Source organism: Lutzomyia longipalpis, chromosome 3, assembly GCF_024334085.1.
Source record: "Lutzomyia longipalpis isolate SR_M1_2022 chromosome 3, ASM2433408v1".
Classification (NCBI taxonomy): Eukaryota; Metazoa; Arthropoda; class Insecta; order Diptera; family Psychodidae; genus Lutzomyia; species Lutzomyia longipalpis.
In genome coordinates, this window is record NC_074709.1 from 11,154,388 (window position 1) to 11,169,799 (window position 15,412).

General features: G+C 39.8%; 4 protein-coding genes across 7 annotated transcripts; all 4 read right to left on the minus strand.

The window, feature by feature from the left end:
* Positions 1-731: 731 nt before the first annotated feature.
* Positions 732-9,765, minus strand: LOC129792085 (uncharacterized). Of its 4 annotated transcripts, none has more exons than XM_055830814.1 (9): positions 9,582-9,765; positions 9,075-9,188; positions 6,018-6,832; positions 5,616-5,942; positions 4,968-5,543; positions 4,686-4,905; positions 2,334-3,188; positions 1,586-2,272; positions 732-1,237 (listed from the first exon to the last, which is right to left on the minus strand). In XM_055830814.1, exons 2-9 carry the CDS (start codon positions 9,112-9,114, stop codon positions 975-977), a joined length of 3,783 nt encoding a protein of 1,260 aa, XP_055686789.1. In that variant the 5' UTR covers positions 9,115-9,188; positions 9,582-9,765; the 3' UTR covers positions 732-974. The 4 variants fall into 4 exon arrangements, with proteins under 4 accessions (XP_055686789.1, XP_055686791.1, XP_055686790.1 ...); XM_055830816.1 differs by having other exon boundaries at positions 2,334-3,182; positions 9,582-9,730; XM_055830815.1 differs by having other exon boundaries at positions 2,334-3,185; positions 9,582-9,730.
* A 653-nt stretch (positions 9,766-10,418) lies between these two features.
* On the minus strand, positions 10,419-11,629 carry LOC129792130 (proteasome subunit beta type-4). The gene is made up of 3 exons (XM_055830912.1): positions 11,360-11,629; positions 11,009-11,215; positions 10,419-10,945 (listed from the first exon to the last, which is right to left on the minus strand). The coding sequence occupies exons 1-3, from the start codon at positions 11,512-11,514 to the stop codon at positions 10,498-10,500; spliced, it is 810 nt and encodes a 269-aa protein (XP_055686887.1). The 5' UTR covers positions 11,515-11,629; the 3' UTR covers positions 10,419-10,497.
* A 183-nt stretch (positions 11,630-11,812) lies between these two features.
* Positions 11,813-13,172, minus strand: LOC129792116 (retinoid-inducible serine carboxypeptidase-like). Its single transcript, XM_055830894.1, has one exon. The coding sequence runs from the start codon at positions 13,136-13,138 to the stop codon at positions 11,858-11,860; it is 1,281 nt and encodes a 426-aa protein (XP_055686869.1). The 5' UTR covers positions 13,139-13,172; the 3' UTR covers positions 11,813-11,857.
* An 89-nt stretch (positions 13,173-13,261) lies between these two features.
* Positions 13,262-15,398, minus strand: LOC129792113 (retinoid-inducible serine carboxypeptidase-like). The gene is made up of 3 exons (XM_055830891.1): positions 15,302-15,398; positions 13,867-14,661; positions 13,262-13,802 (listed from the first exon to the last, which is right to left on the minus strand). The coding sequence occupies exons 1-3, from the start codon at positions 15,348-15,350 to the stop codon at positions 13,315-13,317; spliced, it is 1,332 nt and encodes a 443-aa protein (XP_055686866.1). The 5' UTR covers positions 15,351-15,398; the 3' UTR covers positions 13,262-13,314.
* Positions 15,399-15,412: the final 14 nt, after the last annotated feature.

Consider the following 15,412-nt stretch of genomic DNA (forward strand, 5'->3'; position numbering starts at 1 on the left):
GTGAAAAAATAAATAAATCTTAGACTTAAAAATGATTTTTAGATTGATTTGGATTTTTTTTGGAATTAATTTGAAGGGAATATTTAACAAAATAAAATAAATAAAATATTTAACTGATAAATAATTGAAAAATTCTTTCCTTCAGTTCCTATTAATTTCAATTTTTCTTAATAAAATTTCAAAGAATTTCAAAAGAGAAAATCTCTTCAGAAAATCCCCTAAAAGAAAACTTTGCTAAATCCCCTAAAATAAAGTCAAAAGCCCCGAAAATATTTCCTTAATTTCCCCCTCTGTTTTGTCTCCGATGAAACTCAAGAAAACAGTGCGCTGGTCGCGACTTTCTCCTAAAGAAAAGAATTTCTTATTTCTCTGTTGATTTTTTTTAAATAGGTACTTAAATATTAAGAAAAAAAGAATATTGAGGAAAAAATATAGAAAATGTTAGTTTATAGAAATATTTTAAAAAGAAATTTAAAAATCGTTTTTGTGCAGAATTCTCCATTAAAAAATAAATGAAATCTATATGAAAAAAAAGAGAAGAAATATTCCAGTTAAATAGTAAAATCACTTTAAAAAGAAAACTGCCAATAGTTTTAGAAACGTGTAACGATCCTAAATAACTTTTCCCCAAAAAAATGAACAGAGAAAAAAAGGAAGAATAACCATAAAACATGAGAAAAATTCCTATAAATAGAAGAGAAGATGTTAGAGTTAGATGAAAACAAAAAGTGTGTGTCTTTCGTACTTTTTATTGTCGAAAAGGTAATTTTATTTATTGAAAAAAAAAAGAAACCAGAAAGAGAAACTTATAAAAAAAAATCTTAGATGTATTTAAAAAATAAATTTGTGCAAGAAATTCACCTCTCTAAGCATAATCGATGAAAAAAAAACTCATTAGAGAAAGAAATAAAAGTATTTTCTTGGAATAATATGGCTCTCTAGGCTGTGCTGTCTCGCTCTAGGCGCTCTCTAGTCTAGAGTGTAAACTGTTCGACGGAATTTCCAGCAAGAAGGAGGATATCCTCGGATGTTGTGGGTGCTCCCATGGTGTAGTAGCTTCCATCTGCAGCACCGGCATCCTTCCTCACGGCATCTAGGGCATTCCGCAGGGCAAAAAGGACGACAATTGACATGCAAAGAGCTGGTTCTCCCGTTGCTTTGGATCTCAAAACTCCCACAGGGTTGGATGCGTTCTTCAGGAATGTTACTCTAAAGTCCACAGGAATATCCTTGGCGCCTAAACGTTAAAAAAAATTAAATCAATTTCTTCCCTTTTATTTAATTTAACCCTTTCAGGTCCGCGACTAATCTAGCGAGCAGATTGAACTAAAAATAATTTTTATAGTTTGCTTTTAGCTCAAATAAAACATTTTTAGCAAAAAAATCTAGCTCAAAAATTTTCAATTTTTCCTTCTTCCTGATCCTGTGAGTCCTTGGGGATGTTTTTTTGTGGTCATAAAATGATCAGGGATTGTAAAGACAATATTAAAAAAAAAACTATGTAAAACGAAACATTTTAAAAATCGAGCTTTTGGGTCAGCGTATGACCCAATGGACCTGAAAGGGTTAATCGATAAATCCTCACCTGGCGGTTTGTACGTCCACGTTCGATCGGTTAGAAGTTCAGCATTTTGTCGATTGAAAACCAACTTCTCATGCAACCAATACCCAATGCCCATCACAAAAGCCCCTTCCACCTGCCCCACATCCACATTGGGGCTCAAACTCTCCCCTGTATCCTCGAGAATATCCACACGGCGCAGTTGGAACATCCCCGTGAGGGTATCAACCTCAATTTCAGCACAGCTCACACCCCAAATGTCGTAATTCGTGAGATCGTCCTTCTTGTACAGATACGACGCTGTGAGATCAATGCTATCCCCAAAGCACTTGCCAAGCACCTCCTGCCACGATGCATCCTTCATCTTCTCCCGCACAGGACGAATACGCTCCAAGAGAGTCTCACAGGCTCTCTTAACTGCATAACCGACAGCTTCGGACGTTTGACTACCACCGGTGACCAAGGAATTGGCTCCAGTGACATTATTTGTTGCCTTAACTCTCACAGACTCAAGGGGCACCCCAAGGATATGGGCAGCAATTTGAGCTACTTTTGTATTCAATCCCTGTCCCATCTCAATGCCTCCGTGGGTAATGGCTACTGTCCCGTCACCATGATAGATGGCCACGAAGGCTGGATAAGCTCCAAAATAGTGCAGAATATACTTCATGGGGACAACAGCAATGCCACGCTTCTTCCAGCGATTTTCAGCTGAGGAGAAAAGGGAATTTGATGCATTTTCTTTCATCAAAGAAGTCAAATAAGTACTCACCATTGAAAGCCTCAATCTCCTTCTTCCTCTCGTAGTACTCAACAGACTTGACAAAGTCCTTCATAATCCCTCGGAGGGGGCTGTCGTCTGGCATATTGGTGAGTCTCACCTCCACCGGATCAAGGGCAAGATCCTTTGAGATGTGCTCCATTATATTCTCAATCATTGCAATACCCTCTGTTGTTCCGGGAGAACGGCACCACGTATGACTCGGGGCTTCCGTCTGCACAGCATGATACTTCACATCCCAATGCTCATCCACGTAGGCATTCTTGAAGAATTCCGCAGCCTGACCACCAACTTCCTCATTGAGGCTGCATCCGTAGTCATGCCAGAACTCATTGAAGAGCTTCTGCACCTTCCCATGCCCATTCACCTCCACTTCGTAGTCATTGACGCAGGCATAGCGCTTCCCGATGGCCTTCATGTTTGACTCAATGCTCAGCACAAAGCGCACGGGACGATTGAGAAGGTAGCACGCCAGGGCGGCTGCACAAGCAATTTGGGATGCACGAGAAATCTTTGAGCCATACGCTCCGCCCAGGCGACGAACTTCCATATTAATTGCACTCTCAGGGATCTTTAGCATTTCCGCAATGGCAATCTGTACGAGATCAATCCACTGTGTGGAACTGTACACATCCAGACCATCTTCATTGGGCACCGCAACAGTTGTCTGAGTTTCCATTGAGAAATGATATTGGGAGCCAATCTCAAAGTGTCCCGTAATCTTCTTTGCTTCATCCGTTCCCCTTGATTCGGCCTTCTGGAAGACCTTACTCATGTGGACACGAGATAAATCCTTGGCAGCAAGAACGTCCCGGATTGTGGGGTAAATTGGGCCACCAGCTGCTGCTAAATCAGTAAAAAAATCTTTAAATTTTATCTTTTTTTTGAAATTTGAAAATGATTGAAAATAAAAGGCAAAGCAGGAATGAATTTAATGCAAAAAGCATGTTTGCGGGGGAGTTTTAGAGATCAAGAGATGATTGGGAAATTAATTAAAAATTTACAGAACTTTAGCACATTTCTACAGACAATAATTTAATCTTCTAACAAGGGGTGTTTATCTGGCGAATATTTTGGCCTTTCAAGCGAATCATCCGAATATTTATGAAGATCTGAATATTTTACTTCACATGAACATATTTTGCGTATTTTGCTTAAAACCAAACAACTTAAAACCGAAAAAAAATCCAAAAATGTATTTAGGACATTCTGGTTTGAATTTAGTATTTTTTGAGTTAAATTTACTACTTTATAGCATTAATTTACTATTTTTCTATTGGAATTTAGTCCTTTTTTAGCTGTGATTCTTTCTTGAAAGAAGCACAGCTTCTTTTTAGGATTTAATAATTTTTTTTAAAAGTTTTGTTCCTCAATCAATGCTGTTTTGGGATTGAAAAATGAATATTTATTGGCTTGAATTTACTCTTTGTTTCGGGTTGAATTTACTACTTTCTGGCTTGAATTTAGAACTCTTTGGCTTAAGTTAATTACTTTTCATGCTTCAATTTTAGCCTTTTTCAAGATTATTTTTTAAACTTTTTTTTATTTCTTAGGGTTGAAAATCAAATACTTTTCAGCTTGAATTAAGCAAGTTTTGGTTTGAATTTACTACTTTTTGTTCTTTCTTTCTACGCCTAAATTAAATATATTTAAAGTTTTTGTTCCTTAATCTCTGCCTTTTTAGGACTAAAAAATATTTTTATGCTTCAATTTAATCTCTTTTAGGCTTGAATTTAGCATGGTTAGGGGTAAAATTACTATTCGGTTTAAATTTAGTCCTTATGAGGCTTGAAATAAATATTTTTTATGTTTCTGCTACTCAATTTGAGCCATTTAAAGGCTAAAAATCAATATTTTGATTTCTTTGGCTTTAGTGAATATTAGTGAATAATCCGAATATTTCCGAAGATCCGAATAATTTCGTCCAGATAAACCCTCCTTGGCTTCTAATTATGCTTTTGCTTTCAATTATTTAATTTAATTTTCTTTATGATCTTCTTCATGCAATGATGCGTGCAAATGAATAAAAATTGCGCACATAAAATGAGAAACATTAAGTATAGGAATTCCGAGCAATTATTAATGAATTATAATTAGTTATCATTGCGCGATCTTCAGTACAAAGATCGTGATCTTTTACAAAGAAAAATCTCATTCAAGAACATCTAAAACAAACAAATGACTCCACCACCGGAAAATTTCTTTTTTTTTCATCTGCTGAAAGAAAAGAACTTTGACAGGGATAAAAAAAGGTGATCCACATGCATCCCGAGACAAACATAGAAAGGACAATACCATGAGTGCTGTCGCCAACAAGGAAGCGATACAATGATGATATCGTACTTGAACCCTGTGCTTTCTCATAGGTAATCTTGACGAGTTTTGCTGCCTCGTAGGCAAGATCAAATCGCTCTGCAACGATCATTCCTGCTGGTTGTCCATTAAAGAGAACCTTTCCGCTGCAGAAGATCTCCTCTGTGCCACCCATTAGTCCCACTGGGGAGAAATTATTATTCCCCGGAATGTCCTTTGGACCGAAGAATGCCACAACTCCGGGAATTTTCTATACGAGAGCAAAAGAAAAAATTAAGATCTTGAAATAAAAGCTTTCTTGAAGAAACTCACCAGAGCATCCTGAGGATCAACATCCTTAATGACGGATTGCACTTCAGTGGCATGAACAAAGGCAGCCCACAGTTCATTGGGCATCTTGGGGAAGTCATTTGTATACTTAATCTCCCCTGAGCACTGAATTGTAGCTTCGAGTTTCTCAACAGGTTGCGTGAGTGGCCAATTACCCTTGTAGGTATCAAAAGTTTGCTTCCCACTCGACAATGGACGATCAATGACACTCCCACCACTCTTAAATTCCTTCCTCACTTTCCCCTCGGGTGCCATTCCCAGGATAGCTTTGTAGAACAGCCCAATTGCGAGTTTTTGTCTGAATTCCGGAGCTGCATCCGGCATCACTGCATCACACTTCAGCTCATCCTTCAGTGAATCAATTACCTTCTTCAGGGTATCATTGGTAAAGGGATCAGAGCCCACGAGAAGCTTCTCAGCAGCAGAGGCTCTCACGAATTTCGGATTAATCCCACCATAGCAAATTCGAGCAGATTGAATCTTATCTCTGGCTGAGGAGAACTCAAAGAGAAATCCAGCATTGACATACGCATGGGCATTCTGTGCTCGTGGTGTGATCTATGAAATTGAAGATAAGATTTCCATTTGAGTACTTCCCTGATATAGCATCACAATGAGTTTGTACTTTACCTTGAAACTTCGCATTTCAAATTTATCAGCCGGTAGGGCGGGAAGAGATATTTTCGTGAGAATTTTCTTCTTCATGTCAATGCCGAGGAAATCCTCAGCTGCCACCACAAGATCACTCCCTTTTGTATCGCGAATTGTGAATTTAGCCCCAACAGTCACGAGTAGGAGGAAGATATCTGATGGGAATTCATTGTGCTGGTGCTTAATGCTCAAATTCCCAGCAACAGACCCAACATTCCTCACGGGAACATTTGCAACCAAATCAATGTGCTTCACCATTTCTTCTGCATACTTGAATTCATTCTTTGCAGATGCTTCTGTTAGAACCTGGTCAGGAGAACAACGCACCCATCAAGCTTCAATTTCCCCCAAAGAAAAGCACATAAAAAGGAGATAATTTACCTGCATAAATTCAGTTAGAGGAATATTAGCACCAACATCGAGAGTTTCCCCAATAGCATGAGTCCTCAGCTCTTCCACGGCATTAACATCCAGGAAGACTTCAATCTCTCGTGATCTTCGGTAAACACCATGAGCTGTATTTCCCGCAACAAGCATATACGGACGATCTCCAACAGTTTCCAGAACCTTCAAAATATCACCTACAGTGTATACTCTGTGCCACTCCTTTCCATCAGCCAATGGCATGTGCAGAGCTTCAGATTTGTGACACCTGCCCACGCAATTTTCCCCAGTTTTCGGGCACACCTTCGGCAAATCCTCAATATCGCCACAAGCAGCTTTCAGAGCGGGATCAGCATCCACAGCTAGGGATTTGTAGGCATCCAAGATGGGACGGTAGCCTGTGCATCGGCAAATATTCCCACCAAAGGAATTCTCCACCTGTTCCATCGTCACCTTCCCACCATTGCTCTCCAGTAAGCTGTACATGTTCATCACCATTCCCGGAGAGCAGTACCCACATTGCGTCCCATGCATCTTGGCCAGGCGTGATTGCAGCACGTGGTAGCCATTCTTACGATCACCCAACCCCTCAACGGTGATCACATCGAGGCCGTGGCAGGAGAAAACGGGGAAGAGGCACGAATTAACTGCCCACGTTGCGTGATCCTTTGTAACCGGATGTATTCCCTTGAGGGCCACAATGCATGCCCCACAGCCACCCTCGAGGCACATAAACTTCGTCCCAGTGAGATTGGCATGACTCCGGATGAAGGCATTCAGCGAAGTATTCGGCGATAGTTTGCCAGACTCCACTAAATTTATTTTTATATAATAAAAAAATTTTTTTTAATATAAAAAAATGAAGATTTTTAATTTTGAATAAAAAAAGTCTAAAAATGTCGAAAATTAGTTCTTTATTAGTTCTTTTTTCTCCACTTTTAAAGATCAATTAAATTAATCAAAAAAAACACACAGAATTTCCACTCATGCGTATATAATAAAATTTTAATTTTCTAATCTTTTTGTGAATGTGAAAAAAACGTTCACAGTATCCATGATTTTTTTTTCAAAGCAAAATTATTCAAATTATAGAGCTGAATGCAGATCAGCAGGAAGTTTTTGCGGAGTAATGATGAACTGGCAGTGATAAAAAGTAACTACGTGCCACTCCTGTATTTATTTTTATTCTTAATTTACATTTTACAGTGAGATTTCGCTGTGAGAACGAGATTTTCTATTAAGTATTGAAGTGAATTAAACTGAAATGAAACTTGGAAGTGAATCAAAGTTAAAGAGAAAGATAATTCACAAAAGAAAAGATATTTTCTTAGAATTCCGGCAGAAAAAAATCAGATATTTCTCAAGTTCATTCACTTTCTTATTGCTCCAGTCTCCCCTAAATATTTCAATGGCATTTTAAGAATTTCTAGAATAAATTCAAGGAATTAATGAGATCGGAAGGAGGATACATCCTCCAGGGTCGGGGGTTCCACCTAGAACCGAGAATGCCCAAGAAGCTACTGAACCTAAACCTGATGGGGCCAGGTGTGAGAGGCAGGCCTAGAAAGGAATGGGAAGACGTAGTGGCTGAGGATCTTGAAAAATTGGGCGTTGCTGATCTGGGCCGGAGGTTGGCGAGGGATCGCCAAGGATGGAGAGCGCTGTTGAAGAACGTCGAGTCCCTTAATGGGACGTGAGACTGGATCAAATCCCGTAGGGAGCCAGTCTCAATCCATTTAAAGAAGAAGAAAGGAGGATACAAAACAGAAAATTGCGATTAAAGTAGTGCTTTGCATAACGTCTTTTATATTTTCTTCATTTTAAGTCAATTATTACAACATTTCTGAATCTCAGAAAATCTCAATATTGACTGAAAATGGAAATTAAAAAATACTTTAAGCGGAGCATAGCTCTATTCGCCATATTTTTAGAATGAAGTTGTTGAAATAATTGCAAATTGTCTTATTAAATTCAAATTTGGCGCCATTTGAAGGCTTGAAGAATTCCAGAGGTGGTCACTGGAAAGTTCCAAAATGTCAAAGGAAAAATAGACTGGAAATTATGACATTGTGTCAATGATAAAACAGATCAGATCGTTCTCAGATTTCAGAGCAGACGGACACGCGGAGGTCCGCGCTGCTCAGTGTAAAGTGGATTTAATTTTAACAGAAGTGATTTATGAAGGATTTCTTTTGTCATGGGCTGATCGAGGCCATAGTAAATTGGTTGTTTCCAATTACGAGCCCACGGGCCATGACAACCTGTGCATAGCCTTTGGGGGAGATTATTTGGTCGTTTGAGACGTCGTAGCATCCTTGCGACTCTATCTTCATCTCGTCGAAGGACAAGACAAGAAGTCTTTCGATATCTTTTGTATATCCAAAATTGTAAATATCTTCATTCGTTTTTATCCCTTTCAGTGCCCTAATCTCCCTAATCGTTATTTAGGGAATATTTTTAACCCTTGGTATTCTTTGGGTCATACGTACACCTAAACGTTAAACGTTCTGGAATTTTAATGAATTTAGTTGTTTTTTTTTCAAGCTGGAAATGCGTTTAGATGGCATACATTAGCTGTGTCTTCATTCCAAGAAAGAAATGTCTCTACACCGGGTCATCACTGTACATTGTTAATCAATTAATAAAGTATGAGAAAAAAAAACAGATTAATTTTATCACACACTTCTCACGGGGAATTGATTCTCATTGCTTTATCAATCATAAAAATCTTTTTAATCTTTTTATGAAGTAGTTAAAATAAAAATGATAATAATTCAATTTAAAAAATAAACTAATAATACTCAACGATTGAGTCATAATTCACAATCTTACAACGACACCGTATTCATGCTAATTTGACTGCTTTCTTCATTTAAGAAATTTCAGTTATTACGAAATAATTATATACTCAAAAGAGCTGTGTGAAAGAGAGGATTTTCTGCAGAAGAATGCGTATATGATCAGTTTAATGACTTTGGAAATATTTCTAAAATGATCTTTCGCATAACTCCTCAAAGGTATTAATTTTCTTTGCATTTCCCCATCAATTCTTACCTCGAAAGGGTTTTCCATTGATGGTGAAAGTCACCTCCATGGTGCTAAAATTGCGCGATCAAGGGGAACAAGGTGATGTTGAGAATGGAAAATTCAATCCAACGCCTTTAATCACTGAAGAAAAAACAATTTTTGTTTATTTAATCTCAAAGCGTGACTAAAATTTTCAAGTTTAGATTTTTTTTTGTCGCAAGAAAACCAGTTGTGGTTCTCCTTTTTTTTTGCAAAGTTCTCAATACAAAAGTATATAAAATCACTTTTTCAACAGAAGATCACTTTGAACGATCACTCCTCGAGCCCCAGAGACTTATATATTATTTTGTATGTAAAACTCGTTTCTTGAGGTCACTTAGCGATCGCATAAATCTTCATCATAAGACGCAGAAGATGATCAATTGAGACGATCTTCACTTTTGCTTTTAAAAAATACCTCAAAAAACCTTTGAAAAAATTCAAAAAATTCGAAAAATTTCCTCAAAAAGTATTTTAAAATATTATGAGACACACCTTATTCTTCAAAATCACTTTTCCTTCACCACAATTGGCAAAAACTCTCACTTCTTCTGCTGCTACAGCACAAACCGATCACCCATTCACTACGACTGATCGTGAGCGAATGAATCGAAACGGACAGGAGTGTTTTGCAATAATCTCAAGAGCCGAAGAAAATGATTTTCATAACACTTCTTCCACCACAATGGAGAATTTTTGGTTCGTCACGCTGCCGCGGCAAAATTCTCTCGCCTCTTGTGTGATAAAAATTTAGAAAAGTAAATTCTATTCCACTACAATCACTGCTATTTATCTTCAAATTGATAAGCTGCGCGATAAGCGAGAGAAATTAGCTTGAGACCTTGGCCGTTGTATCTCTGTTTACTTTCCTCTTGGCTCTTTCGCATAAACTCTTCCCGGCTTTTGCGGAAAAATTACATAAATGCAAAATTAATGCAAGATAAAGCATTGAGCAAGAGTTAATAAATGGAAGTTTTTAATTAAATTAATGCATTCAGTGTGTTTTTATGGGAATTTTATCTTGCAAAAAATGAGGAAAATTGCTGGATTTTTTGTTGCCCTGTAAACAATTTGATTGAGCCAACAAGAATCAATAATTGATCAATCAATTGGGACAGTCAATAGATTGATCAGTTATTGTCCTACAATTAATCAATCTCAAGTCAAATCTGATTGCTCAACAAATGACCAATCTATTCAGATCGACATTGACTCAATATTGAGCGAATTTTGTCTATTGCGTTTCTTGTAAACATTTTTCAGGAATAAAAATGTTTTTGATTTTCAGGAAAATTTTCTTTTTTAACATTTTTAATTATTTTCTTTTCAATGAATATACTGTCAGATTTTTTTTTGGTTTTCTTTATTTCTTTTATCAAATCGAGAGGAAAAAAATGCGTGTCACCTGCCTTTAGAAGCCTTTGACCATGTGGGCAACATTCCAGTTCTGATCCACAGAGATTGGACCTTCCACCTTCACTCCTTCCGCCGTGGCGATGGCCTGCGTGTACTTATTGAAGCCCCTGCAGTCACGATAGTAGAGAACCTCCATGACTTTCTTTGTCAGTCCAAGTGCTTGATCGCGATTGAGAACAATCTGCGGATTCTCACTGTATTCCCGGAACAACGGGATGGCGAGATGTTGCCCAAAGCCCGTGGCAATGGCGTTATTCTCATAAGCCCTGCCACGGAGATTGATGTGCCCCAAGAAAGGCTCCCCATCTTGCATACCACCGACAACAATGTCCAACCAGAGAGGATCAAAACGACTTCTCTTGTTGTACAGCACCCTCATGAGCCAGTTGTAGAGAGATTTGGGCTTCATATGGTAGTTATCCCCGAAGGCAATATCATCAACACTGAAATGACAATTTAAGAGATTAGAAAAACCTCTGAAATCTATAATAAATCATCTTTCTTACATTTTCTGATCAATATGTTGCTTGAGGAATTGGAAGTCTGCAAAATCTCCTCCTGCTCCGATGATTGTGTAGTCGTTCACCTTAAAAACTCGATCAATTGAGGTGTATCTGGCCAGGGAGCCGTAAGAAACAAGAGTATCAGCCGCAATGACAACTCCATCGTGAAATTTGAGCCCCACAACGGAAGTTCCAGTTGTTATTGGTTGCCTGAAAGCATCATCCGGGAATGATTAAGCACTTTTAGGTTATGTTCAGCTACACTTCCCAAAAACCCTTTCCGGCAATTCTTTTCATCCGGATTTAAGAAAATAAGAGAAATAAAGGGTATTTGAGTAGAAATTGACTACTTACGATGTCCTCTGAGACCCAAAACTGCCCTTAAAACCAAATTGCATGTCACGATTCTGCAAAGAACTTCCTCCAGGGAAATTGTAGAATTGCCCAGGAGCTGGACCATTGCTCCATATTGGCATACTCATGTCACTAAAGGCAGACATTCCAGACATTATTGCGCACACCTAATTTACTGCAAAATCACGAAAATCAGAAATTTTTCACAAAATTCCTTGAGAAATAAACAAACTGCGGTGATGAATTGAAACAATAGCGCTGCTGTTCCTTGACGAATTATTTTTCACCGCTAGAGGCACGCAATTCGCATAATTACTCAAGAAAGTTCGCCAAAAAACGTTCCCGCCAAATTATTCTAACCTCATTTTGTTATTTTTGTCGTTTTTGTCCAAAAAAGAGATTTTTTTTATCTTTGTTCTCATTTTTTTTGTGCAAATAAAGGAAATAAATAAATTGGTAAGTAAAAGAAAATATTTTTATTGCATTCATACATAATTTCTATGGAATTTGGGTAACACTCCGGAGAATATGAGTCATTGCTCCGGGATTATCTCTGGGCACCATATGTCCTGCCCTTAGGATCCAGTAGAGGGATAGATTGTCGTATTTCTTTGCATACCCTTCGTGGATACTATTCACAACAATTGCCTTCCTGTCGGAGTTCTGAAAACTCTGCTTTCCTGACCAATTGAGTCGTTCAACCCACCTAAGTGTTCCGGGAGTGGCAACAATTAAATCCAATTGCCCCGTAACAACGGCCACCATCACGTCAGTCTCATTGAGAAGTCTCTCAACGGTATCTACAGCTGGTTTGAGGAAATCCCCCGAGAGAGCAGCAAAAACAGACTGCCTCTGACTTCCCCAGACATATTTCTTGGGAACATTGAGGGCTTTCCTTACTTGGGTGTTCATTAGATTGTGGATGCGGGCTTCATCCTCTTCATACTGCACACCGAATCGGTTGTTGCGAATTGATTTGAACGGGATGGGCTTGAGGATGTTGTAGAAATCCACGCCGTAGGTGTACTTCTGGATTGTTTTCTCTGTTTCACCCCAAAGTTTCGTTGCTCTGCGGTAGTCTCGTCGTTTCATGGCTTCCTGCGTTCTCATTGTGGCCGCGACAATTGCACCAAACCCCTTCCGGTCAACCACACCGGTGTTGAAGAGGAATGGCGCCCAGGAGAGCATTGAGTCAAGTGGAGAGATCCACGGATCAATGAGAACAACGGATTCCGGGATGACCTTTCGTGTCTTCCGCATTGGTTGACGCACAAGACTTAGGGTCAGCTCAACAGCTGCTTTCCCTCCGTAACTTTCTCCAAAAATATGAAGTGGGGCTGTCATTAGGCGTGGATGTTTGTCGTAGAACATCCCGAGGAATGTTACAAGATCCGCAGTAATTTGGGCATTGTCCGTGGGTAGGAGATCTGTATGATCTACGTGGCTGTATCCCGCACCAACGGGACTATCGATGAACAGTACATTGAAGTCTTTGACCCAGGTGAAATTTCTCGGCATGAGATCCACGTCTAATGGCCCGATTTCCTCAAAGTTTCCATGACCTGTCGATGAGGCGCCAGGTCCACCTTGAAGCCACACAATCAGTGGACGTTCCTGCGTGTGTCTCACTTCAGCGCGTGTGTTGAAGAACCAATAAAACATATGAGCACCCGGACGAACCTCCATGAAGCCCCAGTCGCTATCACGGAGGCTGGGAAGAGCCGCGGAAGCCCACAAGGGGAGTCCCAGGAAGAGAATCGCGTGAAAGGTGCGAAACATTGCAAAGACAGAAGTAAACTGATATGTGGCCAATAAATTGGGAGCTACTCGTGAGAGGTGACTGCCGCTGTGTGGATAACCTGTTGGACTCGTTCACCTTCTGGGCATTAAAAACACGAACAGTACATGTGTCGCATCGTCTTTTATTTGTGCGCAATGATGGACAAGAGAGTGGGTTAAGAGGCTGGAACACCGGTGGCTCGCTGGAGGATGAAGTCCATTGCAGCAGGATTGTCAGCTGGTACCATATGCCCCGCCCTATTGACCCAGTACATGAAGAATCTCCCGGCTGTCTTGTAGTAACCCTCGAGGATGCCATCGACACCGAGACCCTCCCTCTTGGATGTCACATATTGTTCCTTCTGTGGATACTTTAGGCGATCCACCCACATCACCGTACCCGGAGTGGCTACAATGAGATCCAACTGCCCACTGAAGACAATCACCTCAACTTGCGTAGTGTTTAGGAGGAGTTCAACCACATCCGTGACGGGCTTCATGAAATCCTCACGGAGAACATTGAATGTTGGCCAACTCTGTGATCCCCAACGTACTTCCTCGGGAATTTCGAGTGTTTGCTTAACTGGTCCATTCATCAGGTCATCCAGCATGTCATCTCTAGCGTCTCTGGCATCAAACTTCACCAATGTGCGGTACATTGCTCCTTTAGAGGAAAGAAAATGTAAAAATTCTTTGAATAGATTTCTTGAAACAAAAAAATCTCTTACTTGGTCTATCCATCCGGAGATCCTGAATCTTAGCCATTGCATCTCGGTAGGTTTTCTTGAAGAGAACATTGTAGAAATCAATGCCGTATGTTACTTCTGAGATAACTTGCTCTGTGTAACCCCAGAGATTAGTTGAGTCGACAAATCTTCCCTCATCGAGAGCAATTCTCGTGAGTTCCGTGGCTGCTGCCACACGACGTTCACCCTCCCTGTCCACGGCACCAATATCCCACAAGTACGGTGCCCAGGAGATCATTGAATCAATTGGAGAGATCCACGCATCACCCAATCCGGCAGATTTGAGCTGACAAACAATATTTCCCAGTTTAATCTCTTTGTCCAGCACATAGGCAAATTCTGCCGCCATCTTCCCGCCGTAGCTCTCGGAGAAGATGTGCAGGTCAATGAGCTGAAATTCCGGGTGCCTCCTGTAGAATTCCTTCATGAACGTCACGAGATCATTGGCAATTTCTTCATTGGTCTTTGTGAGGAGGCTCTGATCGTCGACGTAGCTGAAGCCCGAGCCAACGGGATTGTCAATGAAGAGGACATTGTAGTTTCGCACCCAGGTGAAATTTCTCTCCTCCCCCTCGAGCGTCAATGGGCCCAATTCCTCAAAATTCCCATAGCCCGTCGATGAGGCTCCTGGGCCACCCTGTAGCCAAATCACCAGAGGACGATCTGTGTACTGCACCACGTCGGCTGTTGTGTAGTACAGCCAGTAGAACATATGTGCACCTGGTCGTACATCCACATACCCCCAATCCTGCTCCCCTGGTCCATAGCCCACTCGAGCTGATAGCGAAAAGTCATGATTGGGTTTATTGTTAAAGCGAAGAGAATAAAATGAAAAAAAAAAAAAATTGCGGATCAGTTGATGAGTCGAATTTCTTATCAAATTGACACCTCAATAAAACAACTCAAGTGCTATCATTTATCGCAACAGGGGACACGTAAATTGCAAAAGGAGAGGAACTTATATTTTTTTTGTAAATTCATTCTGTGTGGCATCATTCTGGTCACGATTTTGGACTAGTTTCACCGCAAAAAAAATCAGGTTGATGTGCTCAAAAATTTCTTTCTGGGAACTATTTGGCATAACCCGGTTGTTTGGTCATTACACAACATCCACAACATCATAAGATTCCCAAAAGGTATTCATCGAACTTTACATTAAATTATCACCAATTCTGTCCGGAGGCGGAATTTTTTAAGCTCCTCAACGATCAATGCTCGAATTTCCGTTAAAATGATCTTTCTTTGACTTTTTTTTGCTTTAACACTACACTGCAAATATTTTTCACAAACTTTTCTCTTTGTTTTCTTCTTCCCTTTTATTGGTTGCCAATTTGTCGTTGATTAGCACTCTCAAAAAAAATTTTAATCACACTGCAAAAGAAAAGAATTTAATTAAGAAAAAAAAACGAATTCTTACCAAGTGCGAGTGATGCAAGAAAAAGAATTCCAATTGTTCCCCTCAACATTTCTTTGTACAAACTGACCAAAAGAGCTCAACAGGCCCGTGCTTTATATACGATTCTGAGTG